We start from the raw sequence: 21,724 nt of genomic DNA, 5'->3' as shown, positions 1-21,724 counted from the left end.
AATTCAGAGATTAAACAAGATATTATTCTACATCAGTGTAGCTACAGCATTCTCAAGGTATGTTTGCTTCATAATGCATGTACTAGCCGCCCCTTCGGGTAGGGTATAAAATATTCTAAAATTTCCTCTTATTTGAAATCTAGTCTGAAAAAAATAGAATAGACTTTGTAATAGACTTTGAGGCATTATAAAGATCATACAAGTCTATTACAAAAAAATATTAATAACTAAAGAAACCATTCACAAATATTGTCGCAGTCCAAGGAGTCTAGAATGAATTATACATTCAGGACATTCCGTTTTGCTGGCAGCCTCCGCATCCTGGGCAGCTGGCAGATCCTCTACAGATTTCATGGTTTCCAAATCTTTTAAAGCATTAGGACCAGATACCTTTATTAGGCAACAGACACAGATTTTTGCAAAAATAAGATAATTAGCAAAAAAAACAAACGGAAAGTGTCATCAAAATAAAAAAAATTGAGAACTTAAAAAAAAATTCTTTTTCTTAAATGTTGTAGGCCAAAAATTCGAAAAAAGACACAATCGCACTTCCTGTTCTGTAGAGATCCTCACCAACGAGGATCTCAACAAGGGGAGGTGCTGGAGTAGGGGAGGGGGTGCGTGTTATGCCAATTTTTCTTTGTGCATGTACACTGCTGCTTCTCTGCCACTGATTGTACACTATTATAGCAGATTAGCATAATACATGCCCAGTCCTCAGCTCCAGCACCTCCTCTCTGACATTGGAGAGGATTAAAATGTTCAGATACCAGGACTGATACTTCAGTAAAAAGAAAATTCAAAGTGTCCCTGAATCTGTGTAGCAGCATCTGCTGCATGGATGGGGTTTTCATCACTACATATGTGAGGTAGCGAAAGGTCCTCTTTAAAGGACATTTACCGCCATAATCAAGGATTGTAAATCAAGCACACACTTTTTTTTTATGGGGCTCCAGGCTTCATTAACATCCATAGAGCCCAGAGCCCCATATGTTAATTTGCGGAATTTTTGTAAAAACAAGGGCTTAAAAAAAGCGGATCCTACCAGAGGGGGAGCACACGAACATGTAAGGGTGCTTGGTTTTCAATAATTGATCCTTATAGTTGATTTCCTTTAAGATCGGCCAATTACACTTGTGTGCCCAATTTATTTAGACAGGAGCTTCATGCGCCAGTCTTAAAGTGGCTTCCTGGAGCATCTAGCACAGGGAAAAGATAAAAATTTTAAATAAATAAAATATAGAAAACATTTTTCCAGGCCCATTATTTTCAATACAAAAATCTCACTCGACAGAACCCCCACTGGCCTAACTCTTCAACACTTCCTGATGGGATATATAGTCTATGGGCAATCCAAAAGTTGTTAAACGGGTGTACAGGTATTATGAAAACAAACAGAGGTACCCTTACCCTACTGCTGGTTCCTCTGTCGCTCTGGTACCTACAGTCTTAGACGCCACCCCTGGCTGCCAGGATCAAGGATTGTAAATACAGCGCACTTTTTTTTAAAAAAAAAAGACTTTAAACATTATGCAAATGAGCCTGAGGGGCTCCAGGCTCCATTAACATCTATGGAGCCCAGAGCCCCATAGGCTTGTTTGCAGAATTTTTGATCATGATCAAGATCGTGAGCGACGCCCCCTTTGGAGTAGACCATTTACTGATCAAAGTGGATCCCACCACACGAAGAACAGAGCAACACAGGAACCAGGTGCCAAATCAGGGTTAGTACTCCATTTCTTTTCTGCCCTATAGTGTTTTCCAGAATTCTCAAAAAAAAAATCCTTTGAGCAGCCAATACCGCACATTACAGTACTGCATTTAATTCTACTCAACTTGAGCCACAAAACCGTAATCATCAAAAGTCCTAAATGACATGTGAAAATGACTTCACATAATAGTCTCGGGGGGGGGGGGGGGGGGGGGAGCGTTGGATATTTTGTGGCTTTTGTAATGAATCAGTTCCTGGAGATTGCTCCGCGTATGGAGGGAACAGATTTGTATCTGCCGTGCCATGTGCGCAGTATAAATTATATATCACTGGGTAGAAATAATTCATCAAGCAGATTATTTATTTCTCCACCTCAGATAAGGAAGGGGAGACAAAGTTAATTGGCGAGGGCCGTAAAAGAGACCGAAATCTGTTGTGCATCATCTATCATGTAGAAGCGAGCAGGACCCTTTCAAGCCAAAGCATGTACCACCGAGCAGAAATTACCCTTCCAGATGATCAAAGCATTGCGGAATGACGAACACAATTATCAGACTTAATTGAGCTTCCTTACTGGGAGCACGAGCATCTGGTGGTGTGTACAGGAGCTGCGTGACAACCCTCCGACTTCTAGGGACACTGTGCCGAAACCTTCAGGAAGTTTAGACTGAATTATAGGCAGCTGAGCTCCTTAAAGGAACACTAAACCTACTAATACATAAAGAAATATTACTATCCTCATTGCTGCTGAATGCTGAGATAATAAGGCAAAAAAAACATTCTGCAGGCCATCTTTGCCGAAAGATCCCTATTGCTCCAGCCAGTTGTCTCACAGTCTGTTACAGTTTTAGGGTTTCTTCAATTACACCAGCTTTGTATTATTTCCTTTTTGCACCCTCACCAAATTTTTTATGTCCGATGTACTGTTATACAATGGATCCGCTGTACCGTTATTTCTATAACGCCTGGTCCCCCTGTACCCAAAAACGGAAATATCCATTCTTAAAGTTAGTCGGAAAATGAGACCTGCATTTAAAAAAATTATTTTATTTTTTACTGTAACTAACAGTATATATCTCTGGTTCTGTTTAACCTAGCAACAGATTCTCCTCTTTAAAAGGACACCAGAATAGTGTTCCTAGCTGCCACAGTTCTGTGGACCATCTGGAAATCTACCATTTGCTTTTATGCATTATGAACCAAACATGCCTTGAGAATGCTGTAGCATCATTGAGTGTTTTTGCTGAAAAAAACCAATATAAAATTATGATAATGAGGCTCTGTCACTCCTGTGGCTCACTCGGTGCTCTCCTCTTACCCCAATTATGCACTGCTCCATCCTTATCCAGCCCTGCATAAGCCGGTAATAGGACATCACTATGTTGTCCCTGACAGACAGAAGTAATCACTCGCTGCACCATCCCCCAGCTGCTGTGTACGAGTCATCCTGCTCGTGTTAATTAGTTCTGTCTGGAAAGTTCAGGAGGCTCTGTGCAATGTGTTTATGTACGGCCCCAGCCTGCACCAAGCTTTCCCAAGGTCCTGAATTTCATAATCGTTTTTTGAGCAAAACCACTCGCTTGAGGAATTGAACAAGATATGTTCCCGGATCAGAACTATATTGCTTTATGGCAGTCGTGACGGAGTTAATCAATTCTGAATGCAACTTTTAATTTTGCTACCTTCTGTACAAAACTATAGGGGTAGCTATCTTTCACAAGATTTGTTAACAGCATTTAGTGATACGCTTTACAGCCGCCCAAAGGCCATATGCAGGTATTGACTGAAGACTAGTTATTAAGCCTTATAGGGAGAGTTCTCTATATAAGCAACTGATGCATTTAGAGTGCTTTTATATTACACACACACAAAATACATGGTACTCCTATTATAAACCCATTTGTCTTTTATGTGATGTAAAGTAGGTGACTGTTGATAAGTGGCAAGTATCAGCCTATTAACCCTGGTGGACAGTGTTAAAACTGAAGGCTAAAAATGAAAAAAAAAAAAAAGTTAAAATAGAAAATAGTGACACATTCCCTTTAAGACCATCTCCATACCACAGCCATTACACATGACCACAAGAGGAAGGAGACTCAACAATCGTACTCACTGGGTCATCAGCTTCGCTATCCTCTGGCAGTCGTCCATGTCATAAAACCAGAGACTGTAAATGGACACTGAAAGAGATAGAGACACATAAAAACATAAGATAAGCATGGCTATCATCCCAAAAGTGTCTTCTCCAGCCACACCAGATAACAAGCTGCACATTGTCAGACTCAAGAGCCCATGATAATCCTGGAGTATAATACAGAGTTACTTTACGGAACTCCTGATGGAATCAACAGACATTTTGTTATAATGGATTATTTTTATTAACTTTATTTCTTGCTCTTCTGCGTGACTAGACCATTGTAATATGAGGCAGCGTTAGAAGTCTCAGCCACCACCTGTACAGGATCTCTGTGTCAGCGCCGCCATCATCTTGACGCTGTAAAGCATGAGGCTGAGCAGTCTCCTTACCCTTTTTATTTTTTGCTTTTTACTTTTCCAAACAAGACTCAGACATTACAAAAACCCCAACAAATCACCTTACGTGTCACGATGTTCCCCTCCATCACACAAAGTCCTACTAGATCCAGAGCCACAACCCAAATCCCACTTCACTGAAAACGACAGCCGTCCAAACAAAGTGCCGGGAAGCGTTCCATAGTTTATACATCACAGCCGCAGTTTTTTACATTTTATTTTCAGCGACGAAACACTTTATACAAATTGGAATGTAATTAGTTAAGGCGGTGGTTGTATTTCTATGGAGAGTTGATCACATGTCATACGTTTCTTTTTTTGTTTGACAGCTCCGCAACGGATGACACACGGATGGCATACGGAACGCAAAATCAGACCACAATTCGTTGCACAAGACCAGCATATACAGAAAGCCTTAACCAGCCAGTTTATAGCTTAAGGCTCAGTCCCATTTTTTGGATTCTGACTCGCGTCGCTTTATATGGTTATAACTTTTGAACGCTGTTACTTATCAAAGCGATTCTGAGACAGTTTTTTCCCCACATGTTGTACTTCATTTTAGTGGTAAATTTTGGCTGATAAGTTTTGCGTTTATTTACAAAAAAAAAACAAAAACATTTTTGCCATTTTCGAAATCTGAAATCATTGCGTTTTCAGGCAGATTTGCCACCTAAATAAAATTGCCGAATAAAATTTCCCATATGTCTACTTTACATTTTCATAATTTTTGAAATGTCTGGATAATTGATTTTGACGTCACGCGGCTTAAAAAAAATCGAATATCGCTTTTCCAGATTTTCAGAATTGACTATTTTGGGGATAAATACAGTTTTGAATGAAATTTTACATATTTAGCATCAAAACCCCCTATATAAATAAGATATATTCTATATATTAAACCAAATATGCAGCAGCACTCAAAAATAGGAAAAATTGGCAGCACTCCGAGACTTCAAGGTGAAAAAAAGTGTACTAGTTTATTCACACGTGTCCAAACACTACGTTTCGGCTCCTCAGACCTAGAGCCAGAAGGCTCCATCTATCTATCTACACCGTAGTTTTTTTCAGTTCATTAAACAAGATATGTTTCTGCATCAGCGTAGCTACAGCATGTTTGGTCCAAAATTCATGAAAACAAATGATAGATTTCTGTAAAGGAAACCTACCACCACAGATCTACCTATTAAGGTAGATCCGGTGGCAGGTTCCTCTAATGTAGAGTTGTATTGCCCTTTTTAGGGCTAATTCTTTTATAGATTTTAATTCCCCCAATATTCAAATTTTCAAAGAGGCTACTGGGGCGTCCCAGTAGCCTCTTTCGTTCCGCCTATCCTGACATCTTCAGCGCGCAGCGCCTGGTAGCTGCATGCACTCGTCTGCGAAGCTGGGTTCTGCACATGCGTAGAAGCTCCAGCTTCGGAGCTGAGACTGCGCAGCCAGCGGCCTGCGTTCTGCGCATGCAGAGTATGTCAGGATAGGCGGAACGCAAAAGGGCTACTGGGGGAATTAAAATTAATAAAAGTTATGGGCCACAAAAGAATAAGCCCTAAAAAGAGCTATGCTACTCTACATTAGAGGAACCAGCCACCGGATTGAGTGGAAGGACAAGTGTGTGGTACTGCCCTTGTAAGGGCGGGAGCTCTGGTTCATCCTGGTTGGTAGGGACAGTCCGAGGTGGCGACAACTGACTTCCAACCATATACAGACCAGTTGGTGGATTAGCAGCATGCCCACATTCGGATTGGTACAACATGTCAGAACTGGTAAGAACTACATCATTGATTATATTGCCAGCTCGATGCATCCTTATGTGATGGTGTGTTGCAGAACCCCATGGTATGTTTTTGTTCCCTATGTATTGCCACGGAGGAGCTAGTGCTGTGGCATTCAGTATAGATGCTTACAATTTTGCATCTGTAATCCGGGTTAAGAGTGTTATTTGGTTATTGTATAAAAAATAGAGTTTTAATTGTTCATTGTCTTGCTGGTATATAATTTTGATTATCCTAACAACTTTGATAAATGCTAATTAATCACAATCAATGTGAAAAATGTTTCTTCGTCTATTCATACACATACATACAGGACAAAGGATAATTGGACGGTCATCACTCTTCATAACAATGAGACCGGGAGAAAGCAGCACAATACATGTATTTCGCCTCCCATAAGATACATTTCATACGTTTGTAGGGTAATTATCCACATAAGGAATCCTTTAGTAAAGGTCCATTCATCTGGCAGCGTGCAGACAAGTACATCACATCCCTGTTCGTTGAAGAGGGGGAAATAAAAAAAAAAAAAGGAAGATGAAGAACGCGGAGTGATAGCTTAATGGGCAGCAAAATAATGAATGCCAGGAGCTGACTAGCTGAGCCCAGAACTAGATCCCCCATCGGCATTTGTCTGCCAACATTGGAGGGCTCCTTCTGTGCTGCTGGCAAGGAGTCCTAGAGATTCCAGCACAAGCATGCAATGTCATACATCTTACAGCAACAATGCATACACAGAAAACCGTGCCATATGTAACGCCCATACACAACCTATACAATCCATCCACATGTGAAGAGAGCAGCCGTGTAAATAAATATACAGACTTCCAGCTATTCTGTGCTAGGAGATCCACATGCGGATGAATGTGACTGCTAAATATTCAATGTCAGGAGCCAAACACAAACTCAAATGGAAAATTGCTGTGAACTAGGATGAGAACTAGAATCTACCATCAACACCAAGCATGATAAACCAGGGACACTTACTCATAGATCCAGGCACCGTGACTGTGGTAATCTTATTATATATGTTATCAATGGCCCCCTTCCTTCTTAAATCAACTTTTATAATTATGCTAAGGAGTCAGAAGGGCTCTGCGGGTGTTACCAGAGCCTCTCTGTGCTGTAGATTCACAGGATGTCACTTTGTCTCCATTCTACCGCCTCAGCACTTCCCTGTTGACGTCGTGGGAGTGGTGGTACTCCTGCACAGTGTAACAACCTGTAAAACTGCAGCACAGAGGGACTCTAGTAACACTCCGGGCCCCTTTAGGCTCATAATTTTAAAAGGTAGGAGGCCATAGATAACAAATACACGGTTACCACAGTCACAGTGCCTGGATCTATTATTAAGTTTCCCTGAGGTGCTATAGGTGTTAATGGAGCCTGTAGCTCCTCTGGCTCATTTGCATTATTCTAAAATCCTCTTTTTTTTTTAAAACCAGATCATAGGAGAAGCACAGATTCTGGCAGAGGGGCACACACCAGTACGTCACTGTGCTTGGTTTACCCTGGTGGTAGATGTCCTTTAAGGATGCAGCAAGACGGTACGCTACTTGAAGCGTAGGAGCTCGATTCAGAGAACTTAAGGCACAGCAGTGTGAGGAGACCTTCCCAGTGTTCATGGAGAAGCTACAATCCAGAAAGCAGGAAGTTCAAAGCGACTTAAGGACCCCTAAATAATACATAATAAGTGTCCACCATTTAGCACCTACTGTCATGTGCCTGGGGCATTATAATTTCAATTTCCTCATCATACAACCAGCAAGCCCATCAGATGCAGGAGGCAGGGAAGGGGTCTGCAACCAAACTAACACCTTCCTGGCTAGGTTGCAAAAATACATGGATCCTTGACAAGCCCCTTTAGGAGCCTCATTGTCAGAAAAAAACCCCACAAAGTTAACACTACAAAGTTCTGCCTTGTCTACTAACTTTGGTCTTCTCTACTTATCTGTCTGATATTGCTCCTGAATTCCATCTTGCTAGCAGCAAGACAGGCGCTCACTGAGGTGTCAGATCAGATACAATTCTATGGAGAGAGAAGGTGCACTGAGCATTTAAATCTCTACCCCATGACCTGAAATTGTACTTCAGAGATGAGGACTGGGGTGTTACAGCTCAGAATTATGGACAGAAGGAGTGAGGCCATAAAAAACTTCCTACACAGTAAACCTCACAGGGGCACCACAGGTGACCGGATCCATTTACGATGACAAAACAAAGACTGCATTACGTTTATCCACACATTCTACTTCTATTCATCTGCCAAAGCTCTTCTCCCTGTCCGTGTGCCAATTCACATTTAATAAGGAGGCAAATCTGCACTTAGGGGCTATTCAAGAGCGAAACATGGACATCTAATTTACATTATCAAACAGACTGTATACACAGAGATAACATTATCAGCCAAAACTTACATTATCAGAGGACTGGAAGCACAAGAGGCTGGGCAGAGCTATCAGAGACGATGGGATTGTGGGAAATAGACATAAAAATAATAATATTTATATAGCGCCATCATATTCCGTTACAATCATAAGGAACTTATACAAATAAAATACTACATTACAGAGTACAGACAGTCATATAAAAAAAATAATAAAAGGGCCATGCTCACAAGAGCTTACAGTCTATGAAAAGACTTTCAACTAGTTGCATGCAGTAGGTGTCAAATAACCCCCCCTCCCTATGCTACAATATATGCCTTGGACAAACGCACCAGCCAAGTTTGATTGTTCCCTAGGGGGTAACAATCATCTCATCGGTGAGAGTCCAACTGATCAAAAGAGCAAGGGTTCTTACCTTACCGATAGATGGAATGGCATGCTCCATTCCATAGTATGGGAGTGTTGTTAGAATTTGCCAAACATAGCTCCATCTGGTGGCGAACCTACGGCACGGGTGCCAGAGGCGGCACTCAGAGCCCTTTCTGTGGGCACCCGGGCCATAGCCCCAGCACACCAGACAGGACTCAAAGAATCTTCCTGCAGTTCCAAGCAACTTAAAAGATGCTGCTTCCAGTCATATATTTATGTGATACTTCGCTAACTGGGAATGTAGGAAGAGGGAGAATGAGTAGACAGGGCCGAATTATCTTTGGAAGACCTCCTGCTGGCCTGTGTACAGAGGGACACTGGAAAGAAGCTAAAATGAGGCCAATACGATTGAACGTTGTTGAAGAACAGGGAGCAATAAGTTACTGCTTTAATTTTTGGTTGGCACCTCGCAATAAATAAGGGGGGTTGTGGGTTGCAGTTTGGGCACTTGGCCGCTAAAAGGTTTGCCATCACTGCTCTAGCCTGTCTCTGGCACTCTCTTATATGCAGGAGTGCTATGTGCAGAAATTTCCAGCACTCCCATAGTATGGAGAGGCAGAACACTCCAGATTCTTGTGATCGGTGGTGTTCCCAGCAATGATCAACAGGATAGGGAATGACAAATCAAACTCGGTACAATGTCCATACTCTAGGCTCACATCTTATATTGCATCATTTTGGAGATACATTCTCAAAAATATTTTTGTCATTTCTGTTGTCTTGTGTTTGATGGTTCTATCCCCTTTTTGTACTTTGTCAAAGATTTAGATTCTAATTTTGACATTTGGTTTCTAAAACATCCCTACTATGATTTTGACCACTTATAGACAAGTTTCCTAAATGTACAAAATAACACACATTCTCTAATCCACAACTAACAAAAATACAGCATTTCACAGATGTAAGTCCAACCTGTCTCTACCAGCCCTGGTGTAGACAATTTCAGCTTGACCTTGGACACGACCCTGTAACTTCTGACTCGGGGACGCCATCTTGGATTTGTGTGTGACAGCTGTGGAGCTGCATTTCTCGCTCTACCTCTAGCCCCTCACCACTGCAGTCCAGGAAGGAGCTCACTCACTGATGCACATTGATACACACACACACACACACATCGAGTTCCTGCCGTTATACACAGAATCTAATTTGTGATGGAAGCAGCATGAGGAGAGCTACAAGCTACAGACAGGCAGGAGGCACAGCGGATCTAGTGTGTTGTAGAATAGCAGAGATGTAGGAGAGCTGCCTGTCATTGTGGGTTATATCCATCTCATGGATCTCATCATCTCTGATCTGTCTCTTCTTGCTTTCTATGTGTCAGATGTGTATATAAACTTGTACCATGATAATCTTACCACTTTGTCAGCTCACAGAACTAGAGGAAATATAAAGTGTCTGCTCAGAGAGTCCCCACCCACACCCTGGAATCTTACACTGACTATCACCAAGTAATAGGAGCTAAAACAACAATAAAACTGAGTAAAATAGTGAAGTAAAGGGTAAAAAAATTATCTTTAGTGTGTTATCACCAAGTGATTGAAATTTGAGTATTTTCTTTCAATGGAAAACCCCTTTAAAGTTTGCTACGAGATGTGGGTCAGGTGACTGCCAAGCCAAGGAAGTCCTGTGTCCTGCTGCCCCCAGGCATATAAGTGGCCAATCCCCTTCCCAATGGTTTGGATTAGCATTATGTAATGATAGTTATGATCACACAATATATACATAAGTTTTATAGTCTACCATGACTGTGCTCCCCCGTTGCTTTGACCATTACAACTTATTTATCCCCCCCCCCCACCCCATATTACATTTTTCTATAACGATTACAATTTTGTATATTGAGTTTGTTCTTTTATTTGTTGCAGAATAAAGCTCCTAGACAATAATACTTAGAACATTCTCATGGGGGATGCCTGAAACTGGAATTACTATGGCAAATTTTAAAATGCTGTTGTATGTATACATAATTTAAAATAATAATGATTTAGAACAACGTTTATATAAAACACCGATACAAGTTGGGATTTTTTTCCTTTAGTGATGGTTAATCGCTCCTCTACAGGATGTGGCACAAATGGGCTAATAGGACGGCAGCTCTACACAGAGGAAGAGACCGTCGTTCACTTGTTAGATATTCAGCGCTCGGTTTACAGCTTGCCTGAAGCTCAGCTGCCATAGAAACAGTGTTTAAACCCCTTTTTCATGTGTCATGCGGAGACATCAAGAGACATTGTGCTTCACTACTGACACCGCCTGTGGCATCTACAGCGCAGATAACAGGAGCAGCGCAGACGCTTCCACCTAAAGATCCAATATTACCCGCTCGGGTGTCAGGGTACGGGCAGCAAAGCCAGAGCACAACCAGCCCATCACATCACTCCCTACAGTGAATGCCAAGAACTAATTACAGTAATTTATGGTTTTATTAAAAATGACTGAAACAAGGTGTATTGTAAGCAATTTCTTATCGCCTAGAGCTCCCAATCCTATGCAATGAAAAAAAAGTCTGTGTGATCCATCAGCAGTAGCACCATATGTAATGTGATACAGCAAACTCCTCAGCTCCCTCTGCTGGTGCCTACAGGAAGGCAAAACTGATGAAATCACTGTAGATGGTGAAAAAAAAAAAAAGTACCTACGCTGCCCCAGCTTCTGGTTCAAGAATCATTCCTGCTTGAGAAACCCTCCTGGCTGAGCCAGAAGACTAGTCCATCAGTGGGCCATAGAGTGTAAAAACAAGGATGTCACCGTGACTCTCTGAAGCCGCTGATTGGTTGCGGTAAATCCTTTGACTGCCAACACTTCCGGCCTAGCATGGAGGGAGATGGAGTAAGGTAAATATACACTTATTTTTCACCCTTGCACCACATGATGTATTCCAGTTATCCAAAAATACCCCTTTAAATTGGTTTATAACTGATCAAACAGTGAATTTGTCACCACTTATCCACTGGTGATGGTTATAGTCGTCATATCTGTAGTCCAAATGCAGAGACACCCCCCCCCCCACTGGTCACTGTAATATTGGTCTTATATCCCCCCCCCCCCAGCATCATGACCAAGGCCGTGAGGAGCAGAATAAAGAGGCAATCTCCTATGTGTGCATTGATTTCGTAAAATTGAAATATACCTCTATAGAGCCATTGCCTGCATTCCCATAGAGATTAATGGAGTTGTAGCTCAGATGTGGCAGTTGTACAAATGGGAATATTAAGAAAGAGTAAGCTCAGGTAACACATCCAACGCTCTAATGAAAATGCCCTAAATAAATCACCAAGGAGCCCGCTGTGAGACACATTTGGAGCACCTAATGATAAGACACTTTTCTACCATACAACAGCTAAAGGCTTCCAGCTCTCAGACCACAAACAGAGTGTTATCAGTGGGTGCGCGGCGCTAACACAATGATGACAGCAGAAAAAGAGAGACTGCCTAAACCGCAAAATCAGGAAGGAATATGACCTGCTCTATGGTGTGCAGCCCGCGCTCATGCAGTGGCTAGCACATGTCCCAATTACATGTTTGTGTGCATGAGGCCTAAGGCTAGCTCGTTTCACAAACATTTTATGCCGTAAAACCGGCACACCTCATTAATATTCATAAACTGGAAGAGACACTTTTGAAAGTAAACCCATAATACATGTTGCACACACGAGTACATTTTGGAGTGTTTTAAAGCTAGATTTCACCAACACTCCATTGCTGCATTTGTGCTTTAAAAAAAAAACACCAAAAAAACATTAACTTAAAAAGCCAACCCCTTTATCTGTTCCATTAGACATGTTTCAGCATGTATATGTACCAGTACCTTCCCCTGTTCTCACCATGCTGCGCCCTGCATATATACAAAACTGATATCTCCCTCACGGCCCCAGCCCGTCCTCATGGCATCTCCCACTGTGTCTACTTTTCTTACAGTCCATCTCACTGACTGACTGACGGGGAGAGCAGGATGTGCCATAATTCTCCTTCTGCAGCCCCTCATACTCAGCAGAGCTCAGACATGTAAACAAAGACCCACAGAAGCTTGCAAACAGCACTAAAGTAAGCAGCAGGATGGGTGAATCAATTGATGAACATTCAAGGATTATTATTAAGGTAGTACAGGCAGTAAAAGAGTGGCCAACCCCTTTAAAGATGACCTTAAAGCAGCAAAAACAACTTTACATTCTTTGACCCTTCTGACCCTATGACACAGTAGGCATTCGTTTTACACACACTGCACCACTTTTGCTGGAGAGTATCACTGCAGATGTATCAACTTTTTCAATACTTTCACTCTACCAAAGGTTTGCTACCAGGGATTTGGATAGAAAGCTACATTCAGTCAGGGAACTAACTGCAGATGCACTGCCTATGGAGTCTAATAGGAGGGTGCGGCGTACAGATAGCACAGCACAAGCAAACATCTGATCAGTTTTGTAGGGAAGTGCAAATGTCACCAACATGGAACCAGCCCATGAAGGGCTGTCAACCAGCTGTCAAGGAAAATGGCGTAAGGTGGCAGAAGGTCCTGTAATCTTGTAATTACTACATGATCAGTCACATCACAGACTCAGGACATATTCACACGACTGTATAGCCCCTGGGTGGTGCAGTCGAGTGATCCTCACCACAGCCGTCTCCATAGGAAGACAAGTGGCCTGGCTCAGTCACGATGTGGTGAGACACCAAGTGCTCACTGCACCGTGACCCTCAAAGGCAAGGTCATGTGAATGTAGTTTAAGTGTACTAAATGCGCTGGGAGTTGTAGTTCTATCGCTTTGCAACCCTCAATGTAATGTCCTACTGAAGCCCACAATCGCAGCCAGAACATGATAGGTGTTGTAGCCCACCCACGTTATGCACCAGCTCTATTTTGTCCATACATCACCCTGGACATGTTCAGAGTTGTAGTTCCCTATAACATCCCTTATCTATATTGTCCCATTATCCAGATAAACTGAGAATCGAACTTTTCATCTTTTTTACCTTCTCCATTAAATTCACTCTTTCATGCCAGAACAACCACCACCTGGACATCCTTGAAATTTTAGTCTCCCCTTTATTGCCACCTTCAATTGTACCGTCTCCAATAATATCGGATTGAACACAATGAGACATGTAGCTTTGTTCCAGTTATACAGTCTCTCTATACTGGAAAGTTGCAGTGTAATACAATAGCCGCATCGTGAATAGTATTAAACCAAATCCCATAAACTAACTGGGTGATAAAGCAAAATCTTCTGCAGAAAGAGATTTGTACTGCAGATTTATGATCCGCAACATTTCACTATTTTTCAGTGGATTGTGGTGCAGAATTTACAAATTACTGGCAAAAATTCTGGCTAATCGGCTACAGAAGGTTATACCGGGTGTGGTGCACGAAGACCAGACAGGGTTCATGGCAGGGAGATCGGTCCGTAATAATATTTTAAAAACCTGGTGGAATATACAGACACCATGTGAGATAAAGGGCAAGAGGATGTTGGTCTCATTGGATGCGGTCAAAGCTGGGACTGTATTTGGGCTGTCCTTAAAAGGATGGGATGTGCCCCTCAATACATTAGATAGGTCAGAGTCTTATATAGCGGGGCTGTAGCGAGAGTAAGCATTAATGGGAAGGCCTCGGTTCCACTGAGTCTACATAGGGAAAAAGGCAAGGGTGCCCCCTGTCCCCCCTGTTGTTCGCGGTGGCGTTGGCGCCCCTGGCCTGTAGATTAAGAGACAAGGGAGTGTTAAGAGGGTTTGTTAGAGGCCCGAACGAGGATAGACTGAACTTATATGCGGACGATATGCTCCTGTTCATGGATGACTCGGGGAATATGCTTCAGTCTATAATTGACCTCATAGGTGAGCATGGTACCTTGTCTGGTATATCTATTAACTGGAGCAAGTCCTCATATCTCTTGTTGGATGACACTGTTGGAGAAATCCCAAATACTGGGCAATTGAACAGGGTATCTGAATTGAAGTATCTCGGCATAGTGATTAGCAAGAACTTGAAGGACTATGTTAATTTGAATGTGAAGCCCATGCTGAATAAAATAAGACAAAAAATAGGAATGTGGAAGAAAATGAATTTGCCGATGGCAGCTAGGTTGGTTATTTGTAAAATGGTAATATTGCCTCAGGTTTTGTTTGTTTTTCAGAACAGTCCAACAGTAATAACGAAAAAAGGTTTTAGGCTGCTTGAGAATCTCCTGAGGGATCTGGTTTGGGGGGGAAAAAGGGCACGAATTAGTCTTAAGAAATTATATGCACTAATTGATAGGGGGGGGTTAGCTCTTCCCGAATTTAATAAATACTTTATTACTACACAATTACAAAAATATTATGGATTGCGACATTATGAAAATTAGGTATGCACTTGGTAGGGATTATGATTTTTTGGAGGGATATAATATATGGAGTGTATTGGAGTCAAGAGTTTTGGCTAAGGAAGAATTTAAGGAACAATATCCACTGTTCACGTTGATGCACTGGGTATGGGAAAAAATTAAATCAGATTTAGGATGGGAGAGTTTTATAAAGGAAACTCCACTGTGGGGCAACGGGGAGTGGACTCTAGCCCCATTGGATGGGTTAAGGTTTTGGTGTGAAAAAGGGGTGAAATATGTGCACCAGATAGTTTACGGGAACAGATTTAAAACATTGGTAGAAATGACACAGGAATTTGAGTTGGAGGATAGGGACTGGTTACGATATGCCCAACTCAGGTTTGCCTTCAATGCGTCTTTAACAAAGGTAGGTTTTAGGGAGACACGACACCCGATCCTACACACAATGAGATTGCAAAAAAAACTCTAAAGGCTTGGTATCAAAATTATGTAAGGGATTGGATAATGATATATCAGAGGGAAATGCACCATATTGTTATGAGAAATGGAAAAAGGATCTACCGGATCTATCAGTCGAGGAGTGGAATGACTCACTATGTATGATACAACGCTCTACTAAGAACCTATCATATAGGATATCTCAAATATTTTTGATGCATAGGGTACACTACACACCAAAAATGTTAAATAAATTCGGTCAATCGGGAAAAGAGAAGTGCCCGAGGTGCGAGCTTGAAGACGCGGATTTAATACACATGATATGGAGGTGCCCAAAGTTAGTGCGATATTGGGAATAATAGAGGGCATCAGAGTGTCCAGTGGTTGTAGTGTCCCATATAGTGCTAAAAACTGTATCTTGGGAACAGAAATTGGGCTAATTGGTACAAGAAAAGGTAAAAAGGTCTGTTAATGGCACGTAAAATGATATTGTATAATTGGAAAAACAAAGATCCACCTAGATTTCAAGTGTGGCGAACTAGAATGGACCATATGAGAATAATGGATGCTGATGAAGTTCTAGAGGAGTAAGATGAATTGCTTATGGGAGTAGTGGAATTAGGAAAAGAGTATAGACATTGGTTATCTAGGATTCACCAGTCGTTGGGGTGGGGGGTGGTTTGGGAGTTGTAAAGGGAATATAAGGAAAAATGTATATTTATATTCATCTGTTAAAGATCTCTAATGCATATTTATAATTAATCTGTTAAAGATCTCTACAATAAGTGTATACAGGCAGTCCCCGGGTTACATACAAGATAGGGTCTGGAGGTTTGTTCTTAAGTTGAATTTGTATGTAAGTCGAAACTGTATATTTTATAATGGAAGTTCTAGAAAAATTTTTTTCTTTTGCCCCAGTGACAATTGGAGTTTCAAAATTTTTGGTGTAATTGGACCAAGAATTATCAATAAAGCTTCATTACAGACATCTTACAGCTGATCATTGCAGTCTGGGACTATAATAAAGCATCCAGAGAGCTTCAACAGAGGTCACAGTGGGCAGAGGGGTCCGTCTGTAACTATGGGTTGTCTGTAAGTCGGGTGTCCTTAAGTAGGGGACTGCCTGTATTGGAAATGTATAAAGTTTTGTATTTGACAGAGGATGAACTATACATTTATTGTTATGATGTGCTGAATCATTAATAAAAAGAATTTTCAAAAAAAAAAAACAACACAATGAGACATGTAGCTTTGTTCCAGTTATACAGTCTCTCTATACTGGAAAGTTGCAGTGTAATACAATAGCCGCATCGTGAATAGTATTAAACCAAATCCCATAAACTAACTAGGTGATAAAGCAAAATCTTCTGCAGAAAGAGATTTCTACTGCAGATTTATGATCCGCAACATTTCACTATTTTTCAGTGGATTGTGGTGCAGAATTTAAACTCTACAGTGGCAATTATTTCTGTTTTATGTTGCTTGAGGAATAGCTGTGGAATCACTGCTAGGTAAATTCCACTATTCTTTATTGTGTGCACACAACCTTATCCTGTAAGATTTTCCATCTACAAGTAATAAGATTGCTGGAGTAACAGACTGAAGTGGACCTAGGAAAAATACATTTTTCCCTCTAAAATTGGAGTATTGTTATTGAATTCATTATTTATATTGAATTCATAATTCTGCCATAATGGAAACTCTAATTCAGCCTTTAATGGGAGTGTATGCACAGTATATATAAAATCAGGAGGACTAAACGGAACAAAATGTCACAAGACTTGTACGGCGGCCAAACACATTTATTGCAAAAACAGCAAACTTACAGCTGGAGTTGCGATACAGCAAAAAAGGTTCATGCAGCTGAAATTCCAGGTCCTTATTGATGGGTTCCACCAAATTGTTCATATTTAGCCTGTTCATTATTGTAAATCCATTCTGCGGTGATGCCGATCTACAATGAGAAGGGGGAAGATGAGGTTTTTCACTCTAGAAAGTAGGTATGCTTACGTTACTAAGAATTTCGAATGTATCAACAAGTATTGTATAAGTTTTCATTGTATTTATTAAAAGGGTTAATTTAAAAGATACATTTTTTTTAATATATGGCTTTGACTTCCGCTTTAACAGTACCTCCTGCTCCCAGCGTGCAAAGTTTTTTTAGGAGCAAATATGCAGTTTCTTTATGCACCAAAAACTGTGCGGATTAGTGCATAAAGAAATGAGCATATCATGCTGGACATCTGCCACCAGACTGATAGTAGATGTCCTTTAAAAGCCATTTATAGTAATAACCTGTCTATAAGAATAAGATATCGGTGACTGCACAGCAGGCAGCTCAATCCAGTCACAAATTACAGGCGGTCCACTACTTAAGGACACAACCGACTTACAGACGACCCATAGTTACAGACAGACCCCTCTGCCCATGGTGACCTCTGGTGAAGCTCTCTGGATGCTTTACTATAGTCCCAGACTACAATGATCAGCTTAAAAGTGTCTGTAATGAAGCTTTATTGATAATCCTTGGTCCCATTACAGCAAAAAATTTTGAAACTCCAATTGTCACCGGGGCAAAAAGAAAAAAAAATTTTGTGTGGATCTACAATTATAAAATATACAGTTTTGACTTACATACAAATTCAACTTAAGAACAAACCTACGGACCCTATCTTGTACGTAACCCGGGGACTGGCTGTACACACAGTTCTCATAGAAGTGAATGAGATTTACTCCAAGAAGTGTCACAATCTCACTGATCAACTCCAAATAACTTATCCATAATACAAAAGTAAGGAAAACCGACTAAGGGAAACGTGTAGCTCTGGTAAAGTAGTAAGTAGTTCTCAGCTAATACATACCTTGTGTAGACAAATAAAGTCCCCTCTATGTCAGTTTTCTCCTGTGCGAGAAAAAAAAATAACAAAATCACAGCAAATCATCCATGTCAAATTTAAAGAGAACCTGTCATGTAAATGAACACACCAAAAATAAAGACTTTATTAAAAACTATGATTAAAAAGCATGGTCTGTATCCCTAAATGGTTCCTTTCCATGGCGGTTACAGAATGTTACAGAAATCAGTGTGTAAACTTATATGCAGCTCACCTGATGCGAGTTATACACCAAGTCATGCATTTTAGAATTAACTTACATTGCCCTGCCTCCTTGTTCCTGATTGACAGGCTATGATATTCTGCTGTTATAAGTGAATTGGGCACTTAGATGATGTAATCGTGATCACATGACTATAAGGTCCTTTACTGTGATTTTATGTGATCAGAAACATACATGGAGTAGACATTGCAAGTGTTAGTCTCCAGGGAAGATGGGGAGGAGTAGAAGTCTATGGAGGCTGCTGCGATTTCATGTGATCAGAAGTATGCATGGCGAACAGTTTGCTAGGCCTCTAAGTGGTGGTGCACCATACCGCATTCAACTGCTGCTGGGCGGGTAGATTATTTATTTATTTACACAAAAAAAAAGGATTTTTTGAAAAATTTGCCATTTTCGAAATTCGAAAGATAAATTTACCAACTAAATAAATTGCTGAATAACATTTCCCATTTGTCTACTTTACATTTCATAATTTTTTAAATGTCTGGATAATTTATTTTGATGTCACGCGGCCTACAACTGTTTTTCAGTAATCTGTTAAAATTGATGCGCTTTCAACATGCACGCATATTTTTTTAACAAACTGCTCAAAAACGGGTTCAAAACACCATGTGTGCCACCATCCTAGGGTTAAAGTACAGCAAATTACCAATTACCAGAGGTCCGTTTGTAACTAGGGGTCGTCTGTAAGTCGGGTGTTCTTAAGTAGGGGATGGCCTGTACATGCCTTGGCAGACGGCGGCACGTCACGCTACAGACGCCCCACTAGACGGCGGCACGTCACGCTACATGCGGCCCACTAGACGGCGGCACATTACACTATACACGACCCACTAGACGGCGGCACGTTACACTATACCCGTCCCACTAGACGGCGGCACGTTACACTATACCCGTCCCACTAGACGGCGGCACGTTACACTATACCCGTCCCACTAGACGGCGGCACGTTACACTATACCCGTCCCACTAGACGGCGGCACGTTACACTATACCCGTCCCACTAGACGGTGGCACGTTACACTATACATGTCCCACTAGACGGTGGCACGTTACACTATACCCGTCCCACTAGACAGTGGCACATTACACTATACCCGTCCCACTAGACAGTGGCACATTACACTATACCCGTCCCACTAGACGGTGGCACATTACACTATACCCGTCCCACTAGACGGTGGCACATTACACTATACCCGTCCCACTAGACGGTGGCACATTACACTATACCCGTCCCACTAGACGGTGGCACATTACACTATACCCGTTCCACTAGACGGTGGCACGTTACACTATACATGTCCCACTAGACGGTGGCACATTACACTATACACGACCCACTAGACGGTGGCACGTTATACTATACACGTCCCACTAGACGGTGGCACGTTACACTATACCCGTCCCACTAGACGGTGGCACGTTACACTATACCCGTCCCACTAGACGGTGGCACATTACACTATACCCGTCCCACTAGACAGTGGCACATTACACTATACCCGTCCCACTAGACAGTGGCACATTACACTATACCCGTCCCACTAGACGGTGGCACATTACACTATACCCGTCCCACTAGACGGTGGCACATTACACTATACATGTCCCACTAGACGGTGGCACATTACACTATACACGACCCACTAGACGGTGGCACATTACACTATACACGACCCACTAGACGGTGGCACATTACACTATACACGACCCACTAGACGGTGGCACATTACACTATACCCGTCCCACTAGACGGTGGCACATTACACTATACCCGTCCCACTAGACGGTGGCAGGTTATGCTACACACGTCCCACTAGACGGTGGGACATTATACTATACACTCCCCACTAGACGGTGGCACGTTATACTATACATGTCCCACTAGACGGTGGCACGTTATACTATACATGTCCCACTAGACGGTGGGACATTATACTATACACTCCCCACTAGACGGTGGCACGTTATACTATACATGTCCCACTAGACGGTGGCACATTATACTATACCCGTCCCACTAGACGGTGCCACATTATACTGTTCATGTCTTGGCAGCTTATGGCACACTATTCTATATAATATGTAGGCACCCACCAGTATTACTACTCATGCCCACATTGTGCTCTTAAACATCTCCACCACAGAGCATGAGTGGAGACATGTACTACTAGTCACTGCTATACAGACAGCTGTGTCCTGGTGACGGTACAGGTGCGGTGCCGCCTCACTCACCCACTCGTTAGCCTTAGCGCTGAAGCTATAGAGGGCCACCTGCCCGGAGACGTCCATGATGCCGCTGATGTACGGGTCATTCCTCTTCAAAGCGGCCAAACTCATCTCATGCTCCACTTTACACCTCGCCTCCATCTTGGCTCAGGAGGCCGGGGCGCGCACCGTATTAATTCTTCCCCCGGCAGCCGAGGACTGAGCGCGACGTTCCGCTCGGAGATCGGTTCCGGCCGGAGTCATGGCAGGTTCTGCAGAGGTGATGATGTGACACAGCAAAACCTACGAAGGAGACACGGGAGGGGAGGAAGTCAATGTGGCTCCTATTCCACCATGAGCCCCACGAGGGGATTATTCCCGCATCTTATTTTACAAACTTCACAGAAAATCCAGCTTTTGGGGAAAAATTTGTGTTAAAGTAAAAATAAATAGTCACATGGAAGTAATATCAATTAGTTTTGTGCAGAAAATCATTGTTTAGCAGTATGCTCACTTTAAGTATTTCTGTCAGGTTTTGGGTTTTCTGACATACTGCCCAACATTATAGTATGCCCTCATGTGGTAGAGGCATATTGTGTGATGTACCCCTATGTGTCCACCATACTGTATATAACACCCCCTTGTGGTAGGCCATCTCTGTGCCCCCCCCCCCCCCCCTCATACTGTATATAACACCCCCTTGTGGTAGACCATCTCTGTGCCCCCTCATACTGTATATAACACCCCCTTGTGGTAGACCATCTCTGTGCCCCCTCATACTGTATGTAACACCCCCTTGTGGTAGAC

At 42.1% G+C, this 21,724-nt stretch overlaps 1 protein-coding gene across 1 annotated transcript in view; it reads right to left on the bottom strand.

The window, feature by feature from the left end:
- DCP1A (decapping mRNA 1A) overlaps positions 1–21,258 on the bottom strand; it is a 43,121-nt gene extending 21,863 nt beyond the window's left edge. Inside the window, exons 1-4 of the mRNA XM_072126713.1 lie at positions 20,945–21,258; positions 18,451–18,491; positions 17,416–17,543; positions 3,825–3,891 (exon numbers count right to left, since the gene is read on the bottom strand). Of these exons, the coding sequence (XP_071982814.1) occupies positions 3,825–3,891; positions 17,416–17,543; positions 18,451–18,491; positions 20,945–21,079 (371 nt within the window). The 5' untranslated portion in view covers positions 21,080–21,258. The remainder of the gene's footprint in view (positions 1–3,824; positions 3,892–17,415; positions 17,544–18,450; positions 18,492–20,944) is intronic.
- Positions 21,259–21,724: the final 466 nt, after the last annotated feature.

This window comes from Engystomops pustulosus, chromosome 10, assembly GCF_040894005.1.
Source record: "Engystomops pustulosus chromosome 10, aEngPut4.maternal, whole genome shotgun sequence".
NCBI lineage: Eukaryota > Metazoa > Chordata > Amphibia > Anura > Leptodactylidae > Engystomops > Engystomops pustulosus.
The sequence above is the reverse complement of the archived record's forward strand: the minus strand, read 5'-3'. Positions and strand labels throughout refer to the sequence as shown.